General features: G+C 42.8%; 1 protein-coding gene across 5 annotated transcripts in view; it reads right to left on the reverse strand.

Moving 5' to 3' along the window:
- PCNX4 (pecanex 4) overlaps positions 1-19,033 on the reverse strand; it is a 348,026-nt gene that overhangs the window by 144,442 nt on the left and 184,551 nt on the right. For all 5 annotated transcript variants that reach the window (XR_015299954.1, XM_086937959.1, XM_086937961.1 and 2 more), the window contains one exon: positions 18,821-18,924. Coding sequence is in view for 4 of the 5 variants with exons in the window: in XM_086937959.1 (XP_086794085.1) it covers positions 18,821-18,924 (104 nt within the window). In the remaining variant the exon portion in view is untranslated. The remainder of the gene's footprint in view (positions 1-18,820; positions 18,925-19,033) is intronic.

Raw genomic sequence — 19,033 nt, forward strand, 5'->3', positions numbered from 1 at the left:
TTTTGCCTCTGTGCTGTTATATGGTGGAGAACTTTTAATTCCTCTACCACCTCATAGAATGTGTCCATCGAATCACTTGGCATCATGGGTGTAAAAGTAGACTGAAGTTTGAAGGGGCTTTTGATGGTCTTAGATATGTTGATGCCTTAGGAATTAGCATTTAAAAAACCTATTAAATTCACTGAAAAAACCATAGGTTTGACACCAGTTATAGTTAGCTGGAAATTTTACTGACATAAAACCATTGAAATTCCCACGTTATAGTTAGTTGGACTCACTATAACTTGCGCGCCTGCAATGCACTGCTGATGACGTCACACATTACATCACTCATGACATGGTCAGTGACATCACTCATGACATGAGTGATGTCACTGACCATGTCATGAGTGAGGGCTATATCCTCTTTTACTGAGTCTGTCAAATAGATTGGATTTAGCCTCTTTGGCCCCTGCTTGTGTACTACAATTTCTGGTCATACATAGACATTCTGCATAGGGAATGGATTCCTTAAGTTTGACAGGATGGAAACTTTGTGCATGCAGCACCGCGTTTCCCGCTGTAGGCTTTCGGTATGTTCTGGTTTGGATTTTGTTTTTGTCTACGTACAGCTCTAAATCTAGAAATTGTATTGTCTCTTTGCTGGTAGAACATGTGAATTTTAGGTTTAGGGTATTCTCATTGATCGCCGAAGCAAATCTTTGAGCGCTCTCCTCTGACCCTTTCCATAGAATGAAAATGTCATCTATATATCGTTTATAGATTATCACATTTTCTTCCATGTTGGATGCCTGGGTGACTGCCAATACTTGCTCCTCCCACCAGCCCATATGCAGATTAGCATAACTGGGGGAGAAGCAAGTACCCATGGCTGAACCCTGCAGCTGTTTATAGTGCAACCGATCAAAAATAAAGGTGTTATTCGTTAGGCACCATTCTACCATTTGCAGGAGTATAGCCGTGTGATCGTGCAATGCAATGGGTCCTAGGTTAAGGTAGTATTGGAGTGCTTTGAGTCCATCTGTGTGTCTAATGCTGGTATACAACGACTGTACATCTAGGGTCATGAACACATATTCTTCATTCCAATCAAAATCATAAACTTTACGGAGAAAATCTCCACTGTCTTGTACATAAGCAGGTAGATTTTTTACAAACGTTTGCAAGAAACTGTCCACATATATGCTCGTGTTTTCAAACAAACTGTCTATAGCTGAGATAATTGGTCTCCCTGGGGGTTTCAAAGCGTTCTTATGTATCTTTGGTATGAGGTAAAGTTGGGGCGTTGTAGGATAGTCATTCTTAAGGAATTCGAATTCTGGTTTGCTTATCAAATTAGAGCTTTTCCATTTGTACAATTCCGCATGGAAACGTTCCTGAATTCCTACAGTCACTGTTTGACTTATTCTGCAGTAACATTCTCGATCTTGCAGCTGTGATAACGCTTCCTCTTTATATATCCTGAGTGGCCACAGTACAATATTACCGCCTTTGTCAGACCATCTAACCACTATATCCGGTCTGTCTTTGATTTTTGTCATGAGATTGTTGTATTTGAACCTCTTTTCGTGGTCTGTCCTGTAGAAATTCTTGGTGCTCATAAGCGAAAGTTCCTTGAGTTCCTTAATTACATATTCCGAAAACAAATCTAATCCGTCTTTCATTAACATGGGCATAAAAACAGATTTGGACCAAAATTTTGTTTTGGCAGCCAAGTTAGTGTTCAAGTTTGATTGGGCCGCTATTTCGCCTGTTAGCTGGCTAAGTGATTCATCATATTCTAATGCAATTATGTCGCTTAGAACCGCCATATCTGAAATAGCTAGCATTTTTTCTGTTTCTGTGCCCGGGTCTTTTTCAGAGTCTTTTTTAGCACAATTCCAGAAGTGTTTCTGTAACTTAAGTTTCCGTAGGAATTGAAATAGGTCAATTCGGGTTTGGGCATAATCAAAATTTGTGACAGTGCAGTAGGTCAATCCTAAAGATAAAATCTTAGTCTCTTCCACAGTTAGTATCAGGTCTGTTAGGTTTACAACCGTATTGTCCATATTTTCCAAATGTTTGTCTGCCAGTATTGTTTCCTGTTCTTTGGCTTTGTTTGTTTTCCCACCGAGTTTGCCCCGTCTGTCTTTTCTCCGTCGGCTTTTTGTTTTTTGTCTTGTTTCGTTTTGCCCCGTACCATGCCTGCCGTTGAGTTTGCGGTTGGAGTGTTGCTAGGCGCTATAAGCGAAAATAAGCTAGTTCTTGCGCTGGTTTGGGAATTGGGCCTCCTGCCCCGAGTGAACTGTTACTGTCTGCGTCTGAGCCCAAGGAGGAACTTAAATCTGTGCCACTTATTACTGATGCTGTTTCCTCTCCACTTGCAGTTGCGGAGAGTTGTTGTCTTTTGATATTATCAAATTTTCTGGCAAATGTGTACACTCGCCCGTTGACATAGTCATTTCGGTCTCTCTGAAATTTTATGGCTTTTCGTTCTTTTATTTCCTCCTCATGTTTTGTCAATTTTGTCTTTATATCCCTCATTAGTTTCGTGATTTCATCCTGTTCTTCTCTCAAATCTAGTTCTTTTAAGATTTCTTAAATTCTGGCTATTAGTTTGTCAAGGTCACTTGCAGCATATTTTATTAATATTTTGACCATATTTTGCGATGCCTGAGCAGAATTGTCGGCCCAGTCTTGCAGCATGGCCGGACCTGGATTTTCATATGTCGGGGCTACTAGAATTCTCAGCCCCCTCAGTATTCTGCCCACGTCCAAATATCTTTGTAGCGATTTGCCTGTATCAGCGTCTGCAAAAATATCCAATGCAGCTTCCTCCCTCTCCTTTTCCCACTCAGCAGCCATATTAATTCAGGAAACTGCTGTTCGCTTGGGGAATTCACTGCGATAATGTTTAATGGAGCCCAAACACCACACCGACCATGACGCGTTTCAGCCCTCAAAGGGCCTTGATCACATGACAAACGCTGAACAGGTGAGGTGACCCTTTTAAAGTGCTAGCGTGCCTGCAAACTTAGGTAGACATAGACGATAGACTCATGTCAATTCATCCATTATACCCAACCTCCCCGTTACGCACAATTGAGCAATATGCAAACACATACTAACTGTTTAAATACAATAAATACAGGTTGTTAAAAAAGCGCACATATAGGTAAAAAGTTTACAATCTTTAAAACGATGAGAATGGAATAAAAACATGTAAAAACTATAACAATATGTAAAAACTGTAAAACATATCTCTACATATCTATATGTTCTCATGTTCCATCCCACTCACTGTTTTACCAAAATGATTTCCATAACGCGTTAGCCTGTAATATGGACACTTATAACAAAAGAGCATAATTTGTCCTGATAATCAGATCAAACCATATTGTATCATCGCTCTCTTGTAAATAATATGTCCTATGTGTGTTTGCAAAGCATACGTGCAATCAATATATAAATAAATAGTGAAAATGGCAGCTAAAAATAGCATTTTAAATTACATTTACTGAGCAAACTACAACTTATAGCCACCACATGCATTCCTTATGGCGTCACATAATACATCATTCATGACATGTCAATGGCATTACTGAGGGCATCACTGATGAAAAACTGTTAGGTATTTCTGGCAAACAAAATATTAGAATCGGTTTAAAACAATTAATAAAAAAAAGGCACAGCAGCTCGAAATGTGTAGAAAAATGCAGAGAGAATCTAACTTTTATACAACTACCCAATAAGTGCAAAAAATACAAATGTTGCCATAAATATTTCCTTTTTGCTTGTCACTGTGTACAGGTAAAAAAACAAGCAGAAAGAAAGGCAGCATTTCATTCTTTAAACAGTGCTTTAATTCTGCTCCATGACCTGCATTTCGACTCAGCTGTTGGCTCCGTCAGGCATTGTGAGGTTAGAACTCAAATGAAATAAGTTATTAAAGTTGAGTTTCAACATAATTTCTTTATGATTAATAAATGAGTGGCTCCGGTCGCTCATTTATTATAGTTTTTTGCAGCTTCAAGCCGAAATGTGTGCTCCTCAGGTGAGAGACATGCACGTTCCCTGCCCATGCCCTGCGGGTAAGGCAGAAGATTTCCGCTCCTGCCCACAGTCAGAGTAATTCTGCTTCTCGACTCAAGAGATGGGGTTCCCATCCCCCAGGCCTTATATGGGTGGCCCCGGTGCCCACCCGGGGTGCACACAGCACAGACCATTGAGGACCGGGGGGATGGGGTCCCATGGTCATTTCAAGGCTCGGGTAGGGGGGGGGGGGGGGGGTCGTGCACCCCTCCTCCCCTTGTACTTACTAACTGGCCCCACATCTCATGGGAGAGGGGCAATGTTGGTCCAGGGGAATGAGTCCTACGGCTTGAACACGCTTGGAGAGCCCCTTTTATCCTGATGTCAACCCCAGGGGATGTGGACCCCAGGGACCCCACTAGAGGCTCAGGAAGTTAGTCCATGTGCCCCCTCTCCTAAATATCAAATTGTACAGCCTCCCCACCCCCTGGGCCCTGGCACCCGGGAGTTATCTTTGGTAGCTTCTGAGTCTGTGCTTATTTTTCCTTTTTTAGTTTGCCACAGACATGCAGATCTCTGAATTTATGGCAAAATTTTAAAAAAATACAAATAACACATTTTTGATCATAGGGGGCCTCCATAAATCTATCTTTAATCTTTTTTCAAGGACTAGGGGTAGAGTCCCAAGTCTTAAGATAGCTGATGCCACATTGTTGTTGATGCGGTGGAAGGCAGTTGGTAAGTTGGGATCTGTCTGCTCCGTGGATATTACGCGGTGTGAAATATTCAAAGTTTCTGAGGCTTCATTACGTGAAAACTACTGAACGATTAAACCCCATCTTCCACCATGGGAAAGGAAAAGAGGCATTTCGACTTGTCTATGCGGAAGCGGCAAGGAGGACATTGTTCATCTAATTTGTAACTGTCCCAACTTAAAGGATATAAGATGTACTTTGTTAAGTCCCTTTTTCAGGTATTACGGCATCCGGTCATGTAGGCAGGCAGTGAAGCTTTGCTTCAACCCAGTTGACGTCCAGCTTAACAGTCGGCTAACAAAATTATTTGAGACAGTAATCAAGAGACTTAAAAACCTGTCGTTATCTGAAATACATTAAAGATAAGAGTACAAAGGACTTCTGGAGGGAGCTTTTTTAAAAAAAAGGGAAAATGAATAATCATTTTATAGTTGTACCAGTGTTTTCTTTTTTTACTTACTGCCCAAAGATTAACAAAATGCTTCTCATATGTAAAATTAACTCCATATCTTACTTTAGTTGAACTCACACTTTAATTACCAAGCCTCTAACTTGAACAATGGACCTGGTTAAGCGGTGTCATCCGGCTTGGGAATTAATGGTAGTCATTGTCAATTCAGCACTACCTGAGATTAAATAACTTATGAGTACTGCCTTTAAAACAGCTAATTGTATAAATTGGGAATATTTTATCAATGATCCTTTTTAATATTGCTTTTAAATGTAATAATTTGTGTACAATGGGAATTTTTTTATTGTTATGTATTTGTAAAGATTTTAATTAATCAAGCAAAATAAACATCTATCTACTGAACGGATTTACACCAGATCACAAAAAGCACACTTTCTAGACCAAGATCTAAAGTTCTGTCAAATTTTGTGTACAAAAGTTAGGGATGACTTATAAGTAGCGAGCAGCACAACATTTTCTTTTACCCCCAACAAAACCCATATGTACAGAATCACAATCACAATTGGAACTCGTGACCAATGCCCTGTGCGCTCTGCAGAGAGGCCCAGGACTGGATGGCCATCAAGATTTCTGAACACCATTTCCACTCGCTGACAAGCACTGTGAGAAACTCGCAGTGCCCTCAGCCTCAGCTCCAGAGCTCTCAAGTAGTGCGACTCAGTTCAAAGTATGCACTGGGCAAGTAATGTGATACATGAAAAAATAAAGAAACAACATCGTTAAAATATTTAACACCTTTAGGGAATGCAACTATGCAAGATTAACACATTGAATGTAAACAAGAACTAATTCACTGAGTTACAATTAAACGTTGAACATGTTGACATGCACTTCCCTCAATGCAGCAGCACGAGGTGCGCCCTTCGATTGCAATCTCTTCCTGTAGCTCCCTTACTCCAGTACCACTGTACACTTTGTTCATGTGGCTCATCGTACAGCATGGCCTGCGCCACAGGTCACCTAAGGTCTCTCTAGTCTGCCTCTCTTTTCTGTTATGTGCCGTCTGTCTCTCTGTTATGTGCCAAGCATCTTGTTCAGAAAGGCTGCTCCAAGCCAAGAGCCAGAAGCTAAGAAGTGACAGAGTTTGGTTGTCGCCTCCAGGGAAATGTTGTGTGTGAACCAGTGCTTAATTTGTATCTAAAAAAAAGATACATAAAGAATAAGTGTTTAGGCCCTCGTCAGGAGGCCACCGCAGTTTGCTCAACACATTGCCACTGTACTTACACAAGTATGAACGTTCACACTGCTAGAAGTTTGACAATTCAGACTGTTTGAGACAGCCAAAGTTCTAAGAATGCCTTTAGTGGCAGGTATTAGTTGTTGTTAATGTATATTGAATTAAATAATCCTTTGTCTGTCGGGTCCAACACCATGCGCAGAGCTGTTAAACCTTTCTTGTAGAATAACTCTTGAGAGATAAGTGACGCCCCATGTGTGTTGTGATCTGGGAGTGTACACAATCAGAACTCTTGGTTTGTTCAAAATACACTCATACAACAATGACCTGCTCCTGATCAGCTCTATGGCTCTATGAATTTACTCTTGTGGTAGAGGAATTATATACCTTCTATCAACAATCATGCACACCGCTGCAATTTTGAGTCTGGCAATATTGCCAATATGTGTGTGTGTCTACTGGTTCCACCACCAGGCTACATATATCCCCTATCTTCCACACGTGAAAAAAAGGGGGAGGGAAGGTTGACAGTGCCTCACGGAAGCAACACCAAGGGGAGGATTGTATCAGACTGGTACTCGCCTGATTCCTCACTTCTCATCATCGGCTACTGTCAACCCCAAAAGAAATGGGAGAGAAACAAAAATAAAGAAAGTGCATATAGGTCAGGCAACCATAAAGTGTTGTGTGTGCTGGAACCCGATGTGATATATCCGTGCCCAATTTAGTGAAAAACAAATATACCTCTATAAAAAGGGTGAGGCTAACTAGCAACTCATGACTTTATTCTGTGCTGTTAGCTCACTCTGTTAAAAGTCAACCGACATGTTTCATCACTTTGCCTTACGTTTCAGTGATTTCTTCAGGGTTTCTTGGTGGGTCAGCGTTTAACATGCACCTTTCTTAGTCTTCCCTTATTGTACCTGTAGCGGATGGTGGAACACAACACACAAACACATATGTACATTAAAATATCTCAGCGAGTAGCACCGAGCCCGGTGCTCACTGGCAAATGACCAATTCCTGCATTATAGATTTACCAGGTGGCCTTCTGTGGCAAGCCTACCCGGCCCCCGTGGAAGACTGCTTGACGTGTACCGTCCCCTGTCTCAGTAGTGGGACGCTGTGAACTGCCAGTAGGTCGGTATCTATGGCAAAAACGAGAAGCGGGATGAGCATAATTGTAATACATCGCACTTCGCATATGCCTGTCAGTTTGCGGGCAAACGTGGTTTTACCAGTTCCCCTTCCCCCTTTAATTACAGCCCCCGCTCGTGATTACCCGAGAGGTTCCCCTCTATCTGTTAACAGCCTGGCTTGGAAACTCCTTACCGCTTACGCGTGCAGGTGTGGTCTCGGCTCACCCCTCGTGTCTCGTAGCGGTGCCGGCCGGCTGTTTACAAAGCCCGTTTCCTGGTCACGTGGACCAACGTGTCGAACGTGACGTTACGCGTCGCGTCAGTTGCGAGCGCCATCTTTGAACGGGAAAGTATCTTTAAAAGGTATATCATTATCGCCAATGTAAAATACAATTGGGCAAATGTTCCTAATGGGGTAAAGTGCGGGACTGAACCTCAGGGACTAGTAGGAATTAGTAATTCCGTCCCTCACATAGGTTGTAAGGAGAGAAGGTATATTTCTATTGTCAACGTCCACACCTCAACATGACATATTGCTTCACATAAATAGCGGACACCATCTTGGAGTGGCAAATTACCTCAAGGGTGTATCGCCACTGTCAGGTTATGGGTGGACGAAGGATCCTGATAAAGTAATGTTGTGGGGATCTACATCAGAGGCTAGTGTATATTGATGACTCTGACCCTCAGATATAGTTAGGAAAATTAATATTGTCCTATTACCACCGTCCCACAAAATTTTTTGTTTGCAGTGAAAATTGAATGAGTTTAAAAACAGGTAACGTGATACCTTGACTAGGGTCCCTTATGATTAGTGCAGATTACAATGTTCATACTTCGTGGTGTGCAGCTAATCTCAGTACAAAGCTGCTCGATCCATGTGTTATCTCATCAGGGTTGCACTCTAGGTCATTGAGACCTTGTTCCACTCAATAATGTCATTGAGGCCTTGGTCAGCTGTTAACTCTTCGTAGATCCATCGTGCCTCTTTCTTTAGTAGTCTATTGCTCATATTGTGTACATCTCCTTGCACTCTCTCTATCACGACCCAGCGGAGATCCCTGGGTTTGTGTTTCAGGCTGTTGAAATGTTGTACCAATTTGGTTGAGAGTTTTGCTGTTTTTAGAGTGCTGAGGTGTTCCTGAATTCTCACCTTAATTTTTCTGGTGGTTAGCCCTATATAATGCAATCCACATGGACAGGTTAGTCTGTATATCACGTTACACGTGTTACAGTTACTAAAACTGTTTAGGTGCCATGTACTTCCATTGGTCCTAGTGATAAAATTAGTTTTCATAGTCAGGGGACAGATGGTACATTCTCCACATGGATGATGGCCAGACAGAAGGTTAGAGTGGGGCAGCTTAACTTGCGGTCGTGTGTGGACCAAACGGTCCTTCAGACTGGAGGATCGCTTGAAGGCGAACCTAGGAGGTGGCATTCGCATAGAGTTAGTGCTCAAGATGTGCCAGTGTTTCCTCACTATTTGGCGGATTTTAGTGGAATGTGGTCCAAAGGTAGTAATCACTGGGATACAGTCTTCAGTTTCCTTCGGTTGTCGCTCGAGTAAAGCCTCTCTTGGAGTATTTAGTGCTCGTTTCTTGGCCTGCTTTACCGTTTTCCGGGGGTATGCTCTAGCAATGAGTTTGTCAGCCAGTTCTTCAGATTGTTCCATGAAGCTGTTGGTAGTGGTGCAGTTTCTCCGGTACCTCATGAATTGTCCCACCGGGAGGTTGTCTCGCAGAGCCCTTGGGTGAAATGATTTATAATGTAGCAACGAGTTCTTGTCTGTGGGTTTTTGATGTACTGATGTTACCAGTTTGTTGGCTGTAGCACTGATGTCCAAGTCCAGGTAGGTGGCTTTATATCGGTCCACATTCCAAGTAAACCTGAGACATCTATCCAGTGTATTGAGCCATGCCAGAAAACAGCCCAATGTCTCAGGAGTTCCCCTCCAGATGCACAGAATGTCATCTATGTATCTCTTCCAGAGGACAATGTTCCCCTGGAAGAGATTGGTTGCATGGTAGATATGGTTGGCTTCGAATTGGCCGACATAGATACATGCCAAGCTGGGGGCAAAAGTTGCCCCCATCGAAGACCCTGAGGTCTGCAAAAACAGTTGTTGTTTGTGTGCAAAGAAATTGTGGGTCAAGGCTAATTCAATGCACTGCAGTACTAGAGTGTGCTGTGTCATAAAACCATTCTAGCTCCCCCAGGGAGCGGGCTGCTGCCACCAGCGTCGCCTCCTGGGGTATGCTAGTATAGAGTGACTCGATGTCAATCGTCACCAGTAGATTTTCTTCAGGATTGTATGTGACCGTTTGGAGGTGTCTCAAAACGTCTGTGGTGTCTTCCACGTATGAAGGTTGTGTAATAACACATTCACGCAGAAAAAAATCCGCAAACTGGGAAAGCGACTCAAGTATGGAGTTTATACCAGAGACTATCGGCCTTCCAGGCGGTGGACGTTGTGGCTTGTGAATTTTAGGCACAATATAAAACGCTGGTATTCTGGGGGATGGATTGATCAAGAAATCAGCCTCTTTTGCTGTGATCCACTTCTTTTCTCGGGCAGCTGCCACCATGGTCTGTATAGTGGTTTGTAGGTCAGGTGTGGGGTCTCTAGCCAGAGGTTGGTAATGTTCCCTGACTCCTAGAAGGGAACATTCTTGATCAATCCATCCCCCAGAATACCAGCGTTTTATATTGTGCCTAAAATTCACAAGCCACAACGTCCACCGCCTGGAAGGCCGATAGTCTCTGGTATAAACTCCATACTTGAGCCGCTTTCCCAGTTTGCGGATTTTTTTCTGCGTGAATGTGTTATTACACAACCTTCATACGTGCAAGACACCACAGACGTTTTGAGACACCTCCAAACGGTCACATACAATCCTGAAGAAAATCTACTGGTGACGATTGACATCGAGTCACTCTATACTAGCATACCCCAGGAGGCGACGCTGGTGGCAGCAGCCCGCTCCCTGGGGGAGCTAGAATGGTTTTATGACACAGCACAGACTCTAGTACTGCAGTGCATTGAATTAGCCTTGACCCGCAATTTCTTTGCACACAAACAACAACTGTTTTTGCAGACCTCAGGGTCTTCGATGGGGGCAACTTTTGCCCCCAGCTTGGCATGTATCTATGTCGGCCAATTCGAAGCCAACCATATCTACCATGCAACCAATCTCTTCCAGGGGAACATTGTCCTCTGGAAGAGATACATAGATGACATTCTGTGCATCTGGAGGGGAACTCCTGAGACATTGGACTGTTTTCTGGCATGGCTCAATACACTGGATAGATGTCTCAGGTTTACTTGGAATGTGGACCGATATAAAGCCACCTACCTGGACTTGGACATCAGTGCTACAGCCAACAAACTGGTAACATCAGTACATCAAAAACCCACAGACAAGAACTCGTTGCTACATTATAAATCATTTCACCCAAGGGCTCTGCGAGACAACCTCCCGGTGGGACAATTCATGAGGTACCGGAGAAACTGCACCACTACCAACAGCTTCATGGAACAATCTGAAGAACTGGCTGACAAACTCATTGCTAGAGCATACCCCCGGAAAACGGTAAAGCAGGCCAAGAAACGAGCACTAAATACTCCAAGAGAGGCTTTACTCGAGCGACAACCGAAGGAAACTGAAGACTATATCCCAGTGATTACTACCTTTGGACCACATTCCACTAAAATCCGCCAAATAGTGAGGAAACAATGGCACATCTTGAGCACTAACTCTATGCGAATGCCACCTCCTAGGTTCGCCTTCAAGCGATCCTCCAGTCTGAAGGACCGTTTGGTCCACACACGACCGCGAGTTAAGCTGCCCCACTCTAACCTTCCGTCTGGCCATCATCCATGTGGAGAATGTACCATCTGTCCCCTGACTATGAAAACTAATTTTATCACTAGGACCAATGGAAGTACATGGCACCTAAACAGTTTTAGTAACTGTAACACGTGTAACGTGATATACAGACTAACCTGTCCATGTGGATTGCATTATATAGGGCTAACCATCAGAAAAATTAAGGTGAGAATTCAGGAACACCTCCGCACTCTAAAAACAACAAAACTCTCAACCAAATTGGTACAACATTTCAACAGCCTGAAACACAAACCCAGGGATCTCCGCTGGGTCGTGATAGAGAGAGTGCAAGGAGATGTACACAATATGAGCAATAGACTACTAAAGAAAGAGGCACGATGGATCTACGAAGAGTTAACAGCTGACCAAGGCCTCAATGACATTGAGTGGAACAAGGTCTCAATGACCTAGAGTGCAACCCTGATGAGATAACACATGGATCGAGCAGCTTTGTACTGAGATTAGCTGCACACCACGAAGTATGAACATTGTAATCTGCACTAATCATAAGGGACCCTAGTCAAGGTATCACGTTACCTGTTTTTAAACTCATTCAATTTTCACTGCAAACAAAAATTTTTGTGGGACGGTGGTAATAGGACAATATTAATTTTCCTAACTATATCTGAGGGTCAGAGTCATCAATATACACTAGCCTCTGATGTAGATCCCCACAACATTACTTTATCAGGATCCTTCGTCCACCCATAACCTGACAGTGGCGATACACCCTTGAGGTAATTTGCCACTCCAAGATGGTGTCCGCTATTTATGTGAAGCAATATGTCATGTTGAGGTGTGGACGTTGACAATAGAAATATACCTTCTCTCCTTACAACCTATGTGAGGGACGGAATTACTAATTCCTACTAGTCCCTGAGGTTCAGTCCCGCACTTTACCCCATTAGGAACATTTGTCCAATTGTATTTTACATTGGCGATAATGATATACCTTTTAAAGATACTTTCCCGTTCAAAGATGGCGCTCGCAACTGACGCGACGCGTAACGTCACGTTCGACACGTTGGTCCACGTGACCAGGAAACGGGCTTTGTAAACAGCCGGCCGGCACCGCTACGAGACACGAGGGGTGAGCCGAGACCACACCTGCACGCGTAAGCGGTAAGGAGTTTCCAAGCCAGGCTGTTAACAGATAGAGGGGAACCTCTCGGGTAATCACGAGCGGGGGCTGTAATTAAAGGGGGAAGGGGAACTGGTAAAACCACGTTTGCCCGCAAACTGACAGGCATATGCGAAGTGCGATGTATTACAATTATGCTCATCCCGCTTCTCGTTTTTGCCATAGATACCGACCTACTGGCGGTTCACAGCGTCCCACTACTGAGACAGGGGACGGTACACGTCAAGCAGTCTTCCACGGGGGCCGGGTAGGCTTGCCGCAGAAGGCCACCTGGTAAATCTATAATGCAGGAATTGGTCATTTGCCAGTGAGCACCGGGCTCGGTGCTACTCGCTGAGATATTTTAATGTACATATGTGTTTGTGTGTTGTGTTCCACCATCCGCTACAGGTACAATAAGGGAAGACTAAGAAAGGTGCATGTTAAACGCTGACCCACCAAGAAACCCTGAAGAAATCACTGAAACGTAAGGCAAAGTGATGAAACATGTCGGTTGACTTTTAACAGAGTGAGCTAACAGCACAGAATAAAGTCATGAGTTGCTAGTTAGCCTCACCCTTTTTATAGAGGTATATTTGTTTTTCACTAAATTGGGCACGGATATATCACATCGGGTTCCAGCACACACAACACTTGATGGTTGCCTGACCTATATGCACTTTCTTTATTTTTGTTTCTCTCCCATTTCTTTTGGGGTTGACAGTAGCCGATGATGAGCAGTGAGGAATCAGGCGAGTACCAGTCTGATACAATCCTCCCCTTGGTGTTGCTTCCGTGAGGCACTGTCAACCTTCCCTCCCCCTTTTTTTCACGTGTGGAAGATAGGGGATATATGTAGCCTGGTGGTGGAACCAGTAGACACACACACATATTGGCAATATTGCCAGACTCAAAATTGCAACGGTGTGCATGATTGTTGATAGAAGGTATATAATTCCTCTACCACAAGAGTAAATTCATAGAGCCATAGAGCTGATCAGGAGCAGGTCATTGTTGTATGAGAGTAATTTGAGTGGGGGGCGGCATGCTTCTTATCCCCCTAGGCTCCTGTTATTTGAGGTTGTTCAAAATACACTCATTCCTGTACTTTGACGCAGAACGACAACGGAGTCAGAAAATGGACTTGCATTTGAGCGATAGTTCCATCCGAGTATCCCACGGTACAAGGTGCAGCCAGCCCCTGCTTGCTTATCATAAATAAAACAGGGTGTATGGCGAGATGGGTGTGGTGGCAGAGGGCAGGTATGCTCGGCTGCAGTGAGCGTTGTATGAAACACTATACTCGGCCTCTCACTTTATAATTAAGTTAACCATTTTAACTGTTTTTGTCATATAAATAGACAGAAAACATTATTTTTCTTGCCTGTATTTATTTTTAAATGTGGATTAAAATAGAAATTGACATGCTTTTGAGTAATTCTAAATACTGTCTGCCATGACTGCCAGGCCAATAGATATGTGGATTGATAGATAAGGGGGTTAAAAAAGATAGGAATTTTAGTAAAGAAGCTTTAACAGCAGTAGACATGCACAAGGTTGATCGAGAAATTTGCATATTTTCATTTAAGTGCACAGATTTATCTTCTGCTTGAGTTCACAGCACTCAAACCTTGCAGACATTTAAGCATGAGCGCATATTTATCGGTTAAATAAATGTGGAAATATACTAATTGCAGCTTACTTTTTCCACAAAACCCCAAATAAATATGGATAAATACAGATAAAATTAGCAAAAAATAAATATAGATAATACAGACAGCCCTATTTATAAATGATATTGGTCTTGTAGGTTACAATTGATTGGCAAGGAGGAGCCACATACAGAGCGACTCACAACAAGCTGTATGTTAGCTTCCACGTGCAGCACTGACTCTGTGACAGCACACGGCTATTGAAAATTACTCAAATGCAGCAGATTCGCTGACAAAGGTTGAAATTAAAGTGATGAACTTGGAGGAACCAGCAATGGGCTGCTCATTGTTCTTGCACTTCGGCCATCTCTATTTATGCTCCTCTTCAAAAGCCCAAACTGTAATGTGCAGAGGATATCATCATCAGCACGTTTGAAGACATTCATTTTTTTGTTTAGTTAAGTGCTTTGCAAGGGATTATTTTTTCATGTCATTATTTGCTTGTGGAGCAAAATTTTAAATTCTGGTGCGGTCGAACACATGATGCTTGGTAGATTTTTTTCCCATATGAATTACGTTGATTGCGTCCATTTTCCACTTTTTTACCTGTTTTCTTCCAGAGTTAGGTTGATATTTCTTTTTCAGACTTACTTCAGACTACAGCCAGGACCACAGGGGAAAACGAGCACTTAAAGTATCAGGACATCCGAGCACGGGTCCCAGAGCAGAACCCCATTCCAAACCCAACTATTCCAGGAGCTACTATCATGCTGCTCATAATAGTAATCAGCATGAGTGAAGCGTCTGGATTGGCCAGAGAGTGCTGGCTCAATGCTCCAAAAGGCACTGGAGCCTATGCCTGCTCTCCAAACTGTAGTGTAGTTCCTATTTTCCCCTATAGGCCCTGCGCATTGGAATAACATAAACAGCAGTGTAGACGTAGGACTGAGGTCTTCTAGGTCTCTACTGACTATGTTAGACTTAATTTAGGTTTGCACCAGCTAGCTCAAAGGTCACTGGAAACTTTCTTGACTGAATAGGAAGTGATCAGCTTCCCTGGCTCACACAAGAAGGGATTCAGCTTCCGACAACCGCATAAACATGACAACTTTGCTCCCCAGAATAAGAGTCAATCTCTAGAGTCGTGTGAAACAATAGACAGCTATTTCACTCAGTAATACGTGCGTTCTTAGTTTCACCAGGGTGCAGAGAATAGAGAGACTGGCGTTTTCAATAAAATATATTATTTATTGAGCAGTCTTCTTTCTCATGCAAGAGAAATGAATTGCCACAATTGCAAGACTTGTTATTATGAAAAGTGCGTACAGTAAAAGTAGTATTACGAAATAATACTGTAAAAGCATTGATATGGTTTCTTAGCCATAAGATAGTTAAAATGAATAAAATATATACATTCATATATACATTGGCTAACGACCTCAACTGGTGCTTCTAACTACGCCTACCCCGGTGTACCTGACCTAAGCCTAATACGTGGGAGGGAGTAAGTAAGTAGCAGTTTAAGTTAAGTTGGTTTTGCCAAGAGTTTGATTCAAGAATTCTCTCTACGGGTTTAGTCAGCACCGTACCTCTGGAATAGAATGTAGGAGGTCTGGTATCTCCTTCTTAGGACCAGATATCCCAGTCACCCGCAAGGGTAGGCTGGAAACGCCGGAGCTGGATTTTCTCGGCAGGAGAAAAGACAGCGTCTTTCTCAGCGCGGCAAGGAGGAGAGGCAGCGTCCGTGGGCTTCTCGCATCTGCTGGGCTCTCTGCAAGGGGACAGCTGTTCTTCTCCAGTATTCACCACCCTGTGTTTGCTTAAGGCAACGTTGGTATATTTATACCTGAAAGGTGCAGAGTTTGACGTACGTTTTTGGATATAACACGTCAATAAAGATGTCACTAAGAACTGGTCGTTCTTACAGTGCTCGCAGGAGTTCTATTACTAATCAAAACAAAGCAAGCGGGGCTTTCCCAGGTTGCTGGGGGTTTGGTATGTCGAAAGAACTCTGTGTGCTATCTAGGAATCTAAGGAAGTGGCTTCTGCTGTGTCATGGACTGCAGAGGCTAGTTACTGAAATATGGCTCTGATTATTATGCCATTATAGGGATATGTATTGATTATAGCCATACAGGGGCATGAGGTCACAATATTGATCGGGGTCCTAGATAAAACACATCAAAACCAGCTGTTTAAGAGAACTGCCAATCAGCAGCAATGACTCACTGGCTGTCGCCCCATCCTTACACTCCATTCACAGAAAGTAAAAAAATAAAATGGTAATAAAATGATTTTATTACCATTTTATTTTTTCTCACTTTCTGCAGCAGTGTGAGGGGCGCAACGCTCTTCCGCTCCTATGAAGGAACTGCTGCTCTGGCGGTCTCCATTAGGAAGTTAGGTGAGCTGTTCCAAAGGAAAACTTTTTTGTGTTACTATTAACTTTGGCACCGTTTGACGAATTTCCACAAAACAGTCTAAAAAGGTGCTACTTTTTGACTAGTCTGTGCACGGTAAGGTTTGGGTTGATTTGTCAAGTGGGGGCCGAGAAAACGGGGGGTTAGGGCAAAATGCAAAACCCCATGCTTTTTCCATAGACTTCTCTAAGACAGGCTACAGCAGAAACTGCTGAACGAATAACACCACATTTGGCAGGAAGCTAGCTCTTCGGCCACACGTTGTGCTTTTTGTGATTTGGTGTAAATCCATTTAGATGTTTGAGGAATTGAGGTTGAAAAATAATTAGGTAGAAAAGTAATATAGTTGCTACGCATCACTGTGTACACTGTAAAACTAACATACTCATTGGATGATGTCATCAATGATGTTATAGAACATTTAATGAGTGATGTAATATGTGAGGTCATAAGCAGTACATGGCGGGGTGCAAGTTATAGTTACCTCTGCTAAACATAACTTGTGAATGTATGTGTTTTTTAAGTTCAAAACGTTAATGTTGTCACTTACAAATGCACTTAGTTATAACATTACTTTAATCTTGGTTTCCTTTGGTGAAAATATATACACACACACCCCCGTTAAAAATGGTACCTTGCAGAGAAGCATCCATATCGCAGCAGGTGCTCAGATACGCAGCATGTGCTCCGGATCCGTGGGTGTGCCATCCTGGGTTGAAAAATGTAATATATCCTCTATCTGTCCCAAAGCAGACAGACTGGGACTCCAGGAATTCACCATTTATTGTGCTAATTCCAGCATTGGAGTTTCTCCATACAGAAATGGTCAAATCATAAGCAATTTACTGTTTCGTAAAAGTACAACTCGTATTTAGTGTGAGGATGGTTGAGTGTGTACTACAGATAATATTTCTTATATCAATCTGTAGCATATTGTGAAACTGAAGCCGGCACTCCAGAGGTGAAATACATTTTTTATGAAGCAAGTGCCTAGGACCAGTCCCTCCAGGACGTGCCAGTACCAGTGGTAAACATTGCGGCCACAGAATTTCCTAAATAAACTAGCAATTGCATATTATTTTATTAAGAATTTACAAAAATCGTGAACACACTAAACGTACCAATTCCATTAAGTGCCAGGCGACTAACGCAGGCCCCTGTGGTGCAGGGGGGCCCTTAACACCTTCAAGAAGGCTCCCAAACCTTCAGGGGGCTCTAAATCAGCCCCAGGCTGAAGTACATCTATGAGATATGGAAGACCTGGGGCCCTCAATACATACTGCACAGGCCCATCATTTTACATTACGCTAATGTTCTGTGCCCATTGAAAAACTACAAGCCGCTATGTAAAAATGTAATTTTATAAAAAAGCGTTGGTGAATAAGGAGCTGTGAACCTTGATTGGCTGTAGTAATGTCAAGCACTTAAAGCAAATAAATCCTAAAGAGCAGTACAGGATCCCAACTAATAAGGCCCAGATTAAGTTATGTGGGGCGGAATTCCTGTGTAGAATATTGTCGTACTGGAAAATACATCCGATAGAAATCGCATTGGACCTTACAACTGGGCTCTGGTATGAGGTCCCACCTGACCCCTTGACAATGCACCCCACCAGGTAACATCCTCCTCCCCTCTTACTTCCTCAACTTCTGTCCCATCCAGCACCATTCTCTACACGCAAACATTTAACTACTCATAGCAGGTGGTAAATGTGTGCGTTAAAATCCACAAAATTGGAAAGTCCCCCCCTGCCCCATTCAGTCATTAGGGTTGGTTCAAGAATGTAACAATGTCTACATTCATTAACAGGAGTAATATGGTGTATGATAGAGAGCCCCTATAAAGGAAATGTAAACAATACAAGGCATTTTTTTCAATTTTTCAGAGTTACAACCCTCCATAAAAGATACATCACAACAGGAGACATATGGGGAGGATGGGTGATAAGAAAACAGTTTGCTCATAAAACAGACAGAAATGGCAAAGAAGCACCCCCAACAGTAACTGATTTACAAAAAGGTCTATGGCATATGTATGGAACTATGGAAGCAGGCGTAAGCAAATGACCGTTAAAGATTTACATGTTGAAGGCATGTAGGAAATGGACAGACAGGATGGGCCGATGTTCCTCATTCTACATTAAACTCTACAGCAAACATAAATAAAACATATTGAGTCAGTCACCTTAATATTAACACAGCAATATGTGAAGCCTCTTTCCAACACCAAAATCCAAATTAGACGATCTTGAAAGCGGCAAAGGTAGTGTGAACCAGGCAACAGGAAACCTAAGATAGGAGGCACACAAAGGTGTTGACCAGGCAAAGGCACAAATGCAGCACTATTTCATTATCAATTGCTTTCAACTTGCAACTACAAACAGATTACACAAAGGTG

The sequence above is a fragment of the Lissotriton vulgaris genome, chromosome 9 (genome assembly GCF_964263255.1).
Source record: "Lissotriton vulgaris chromosome 9, aLisVul1.2, whole genome shotgun sequence".
Taxonomy (NCBI): Eukaryota; Metazoa; Chordata; class Amphibia; order Caudata; family Salamandridae; genus Lissotriton; species Lissotriton vulgaris.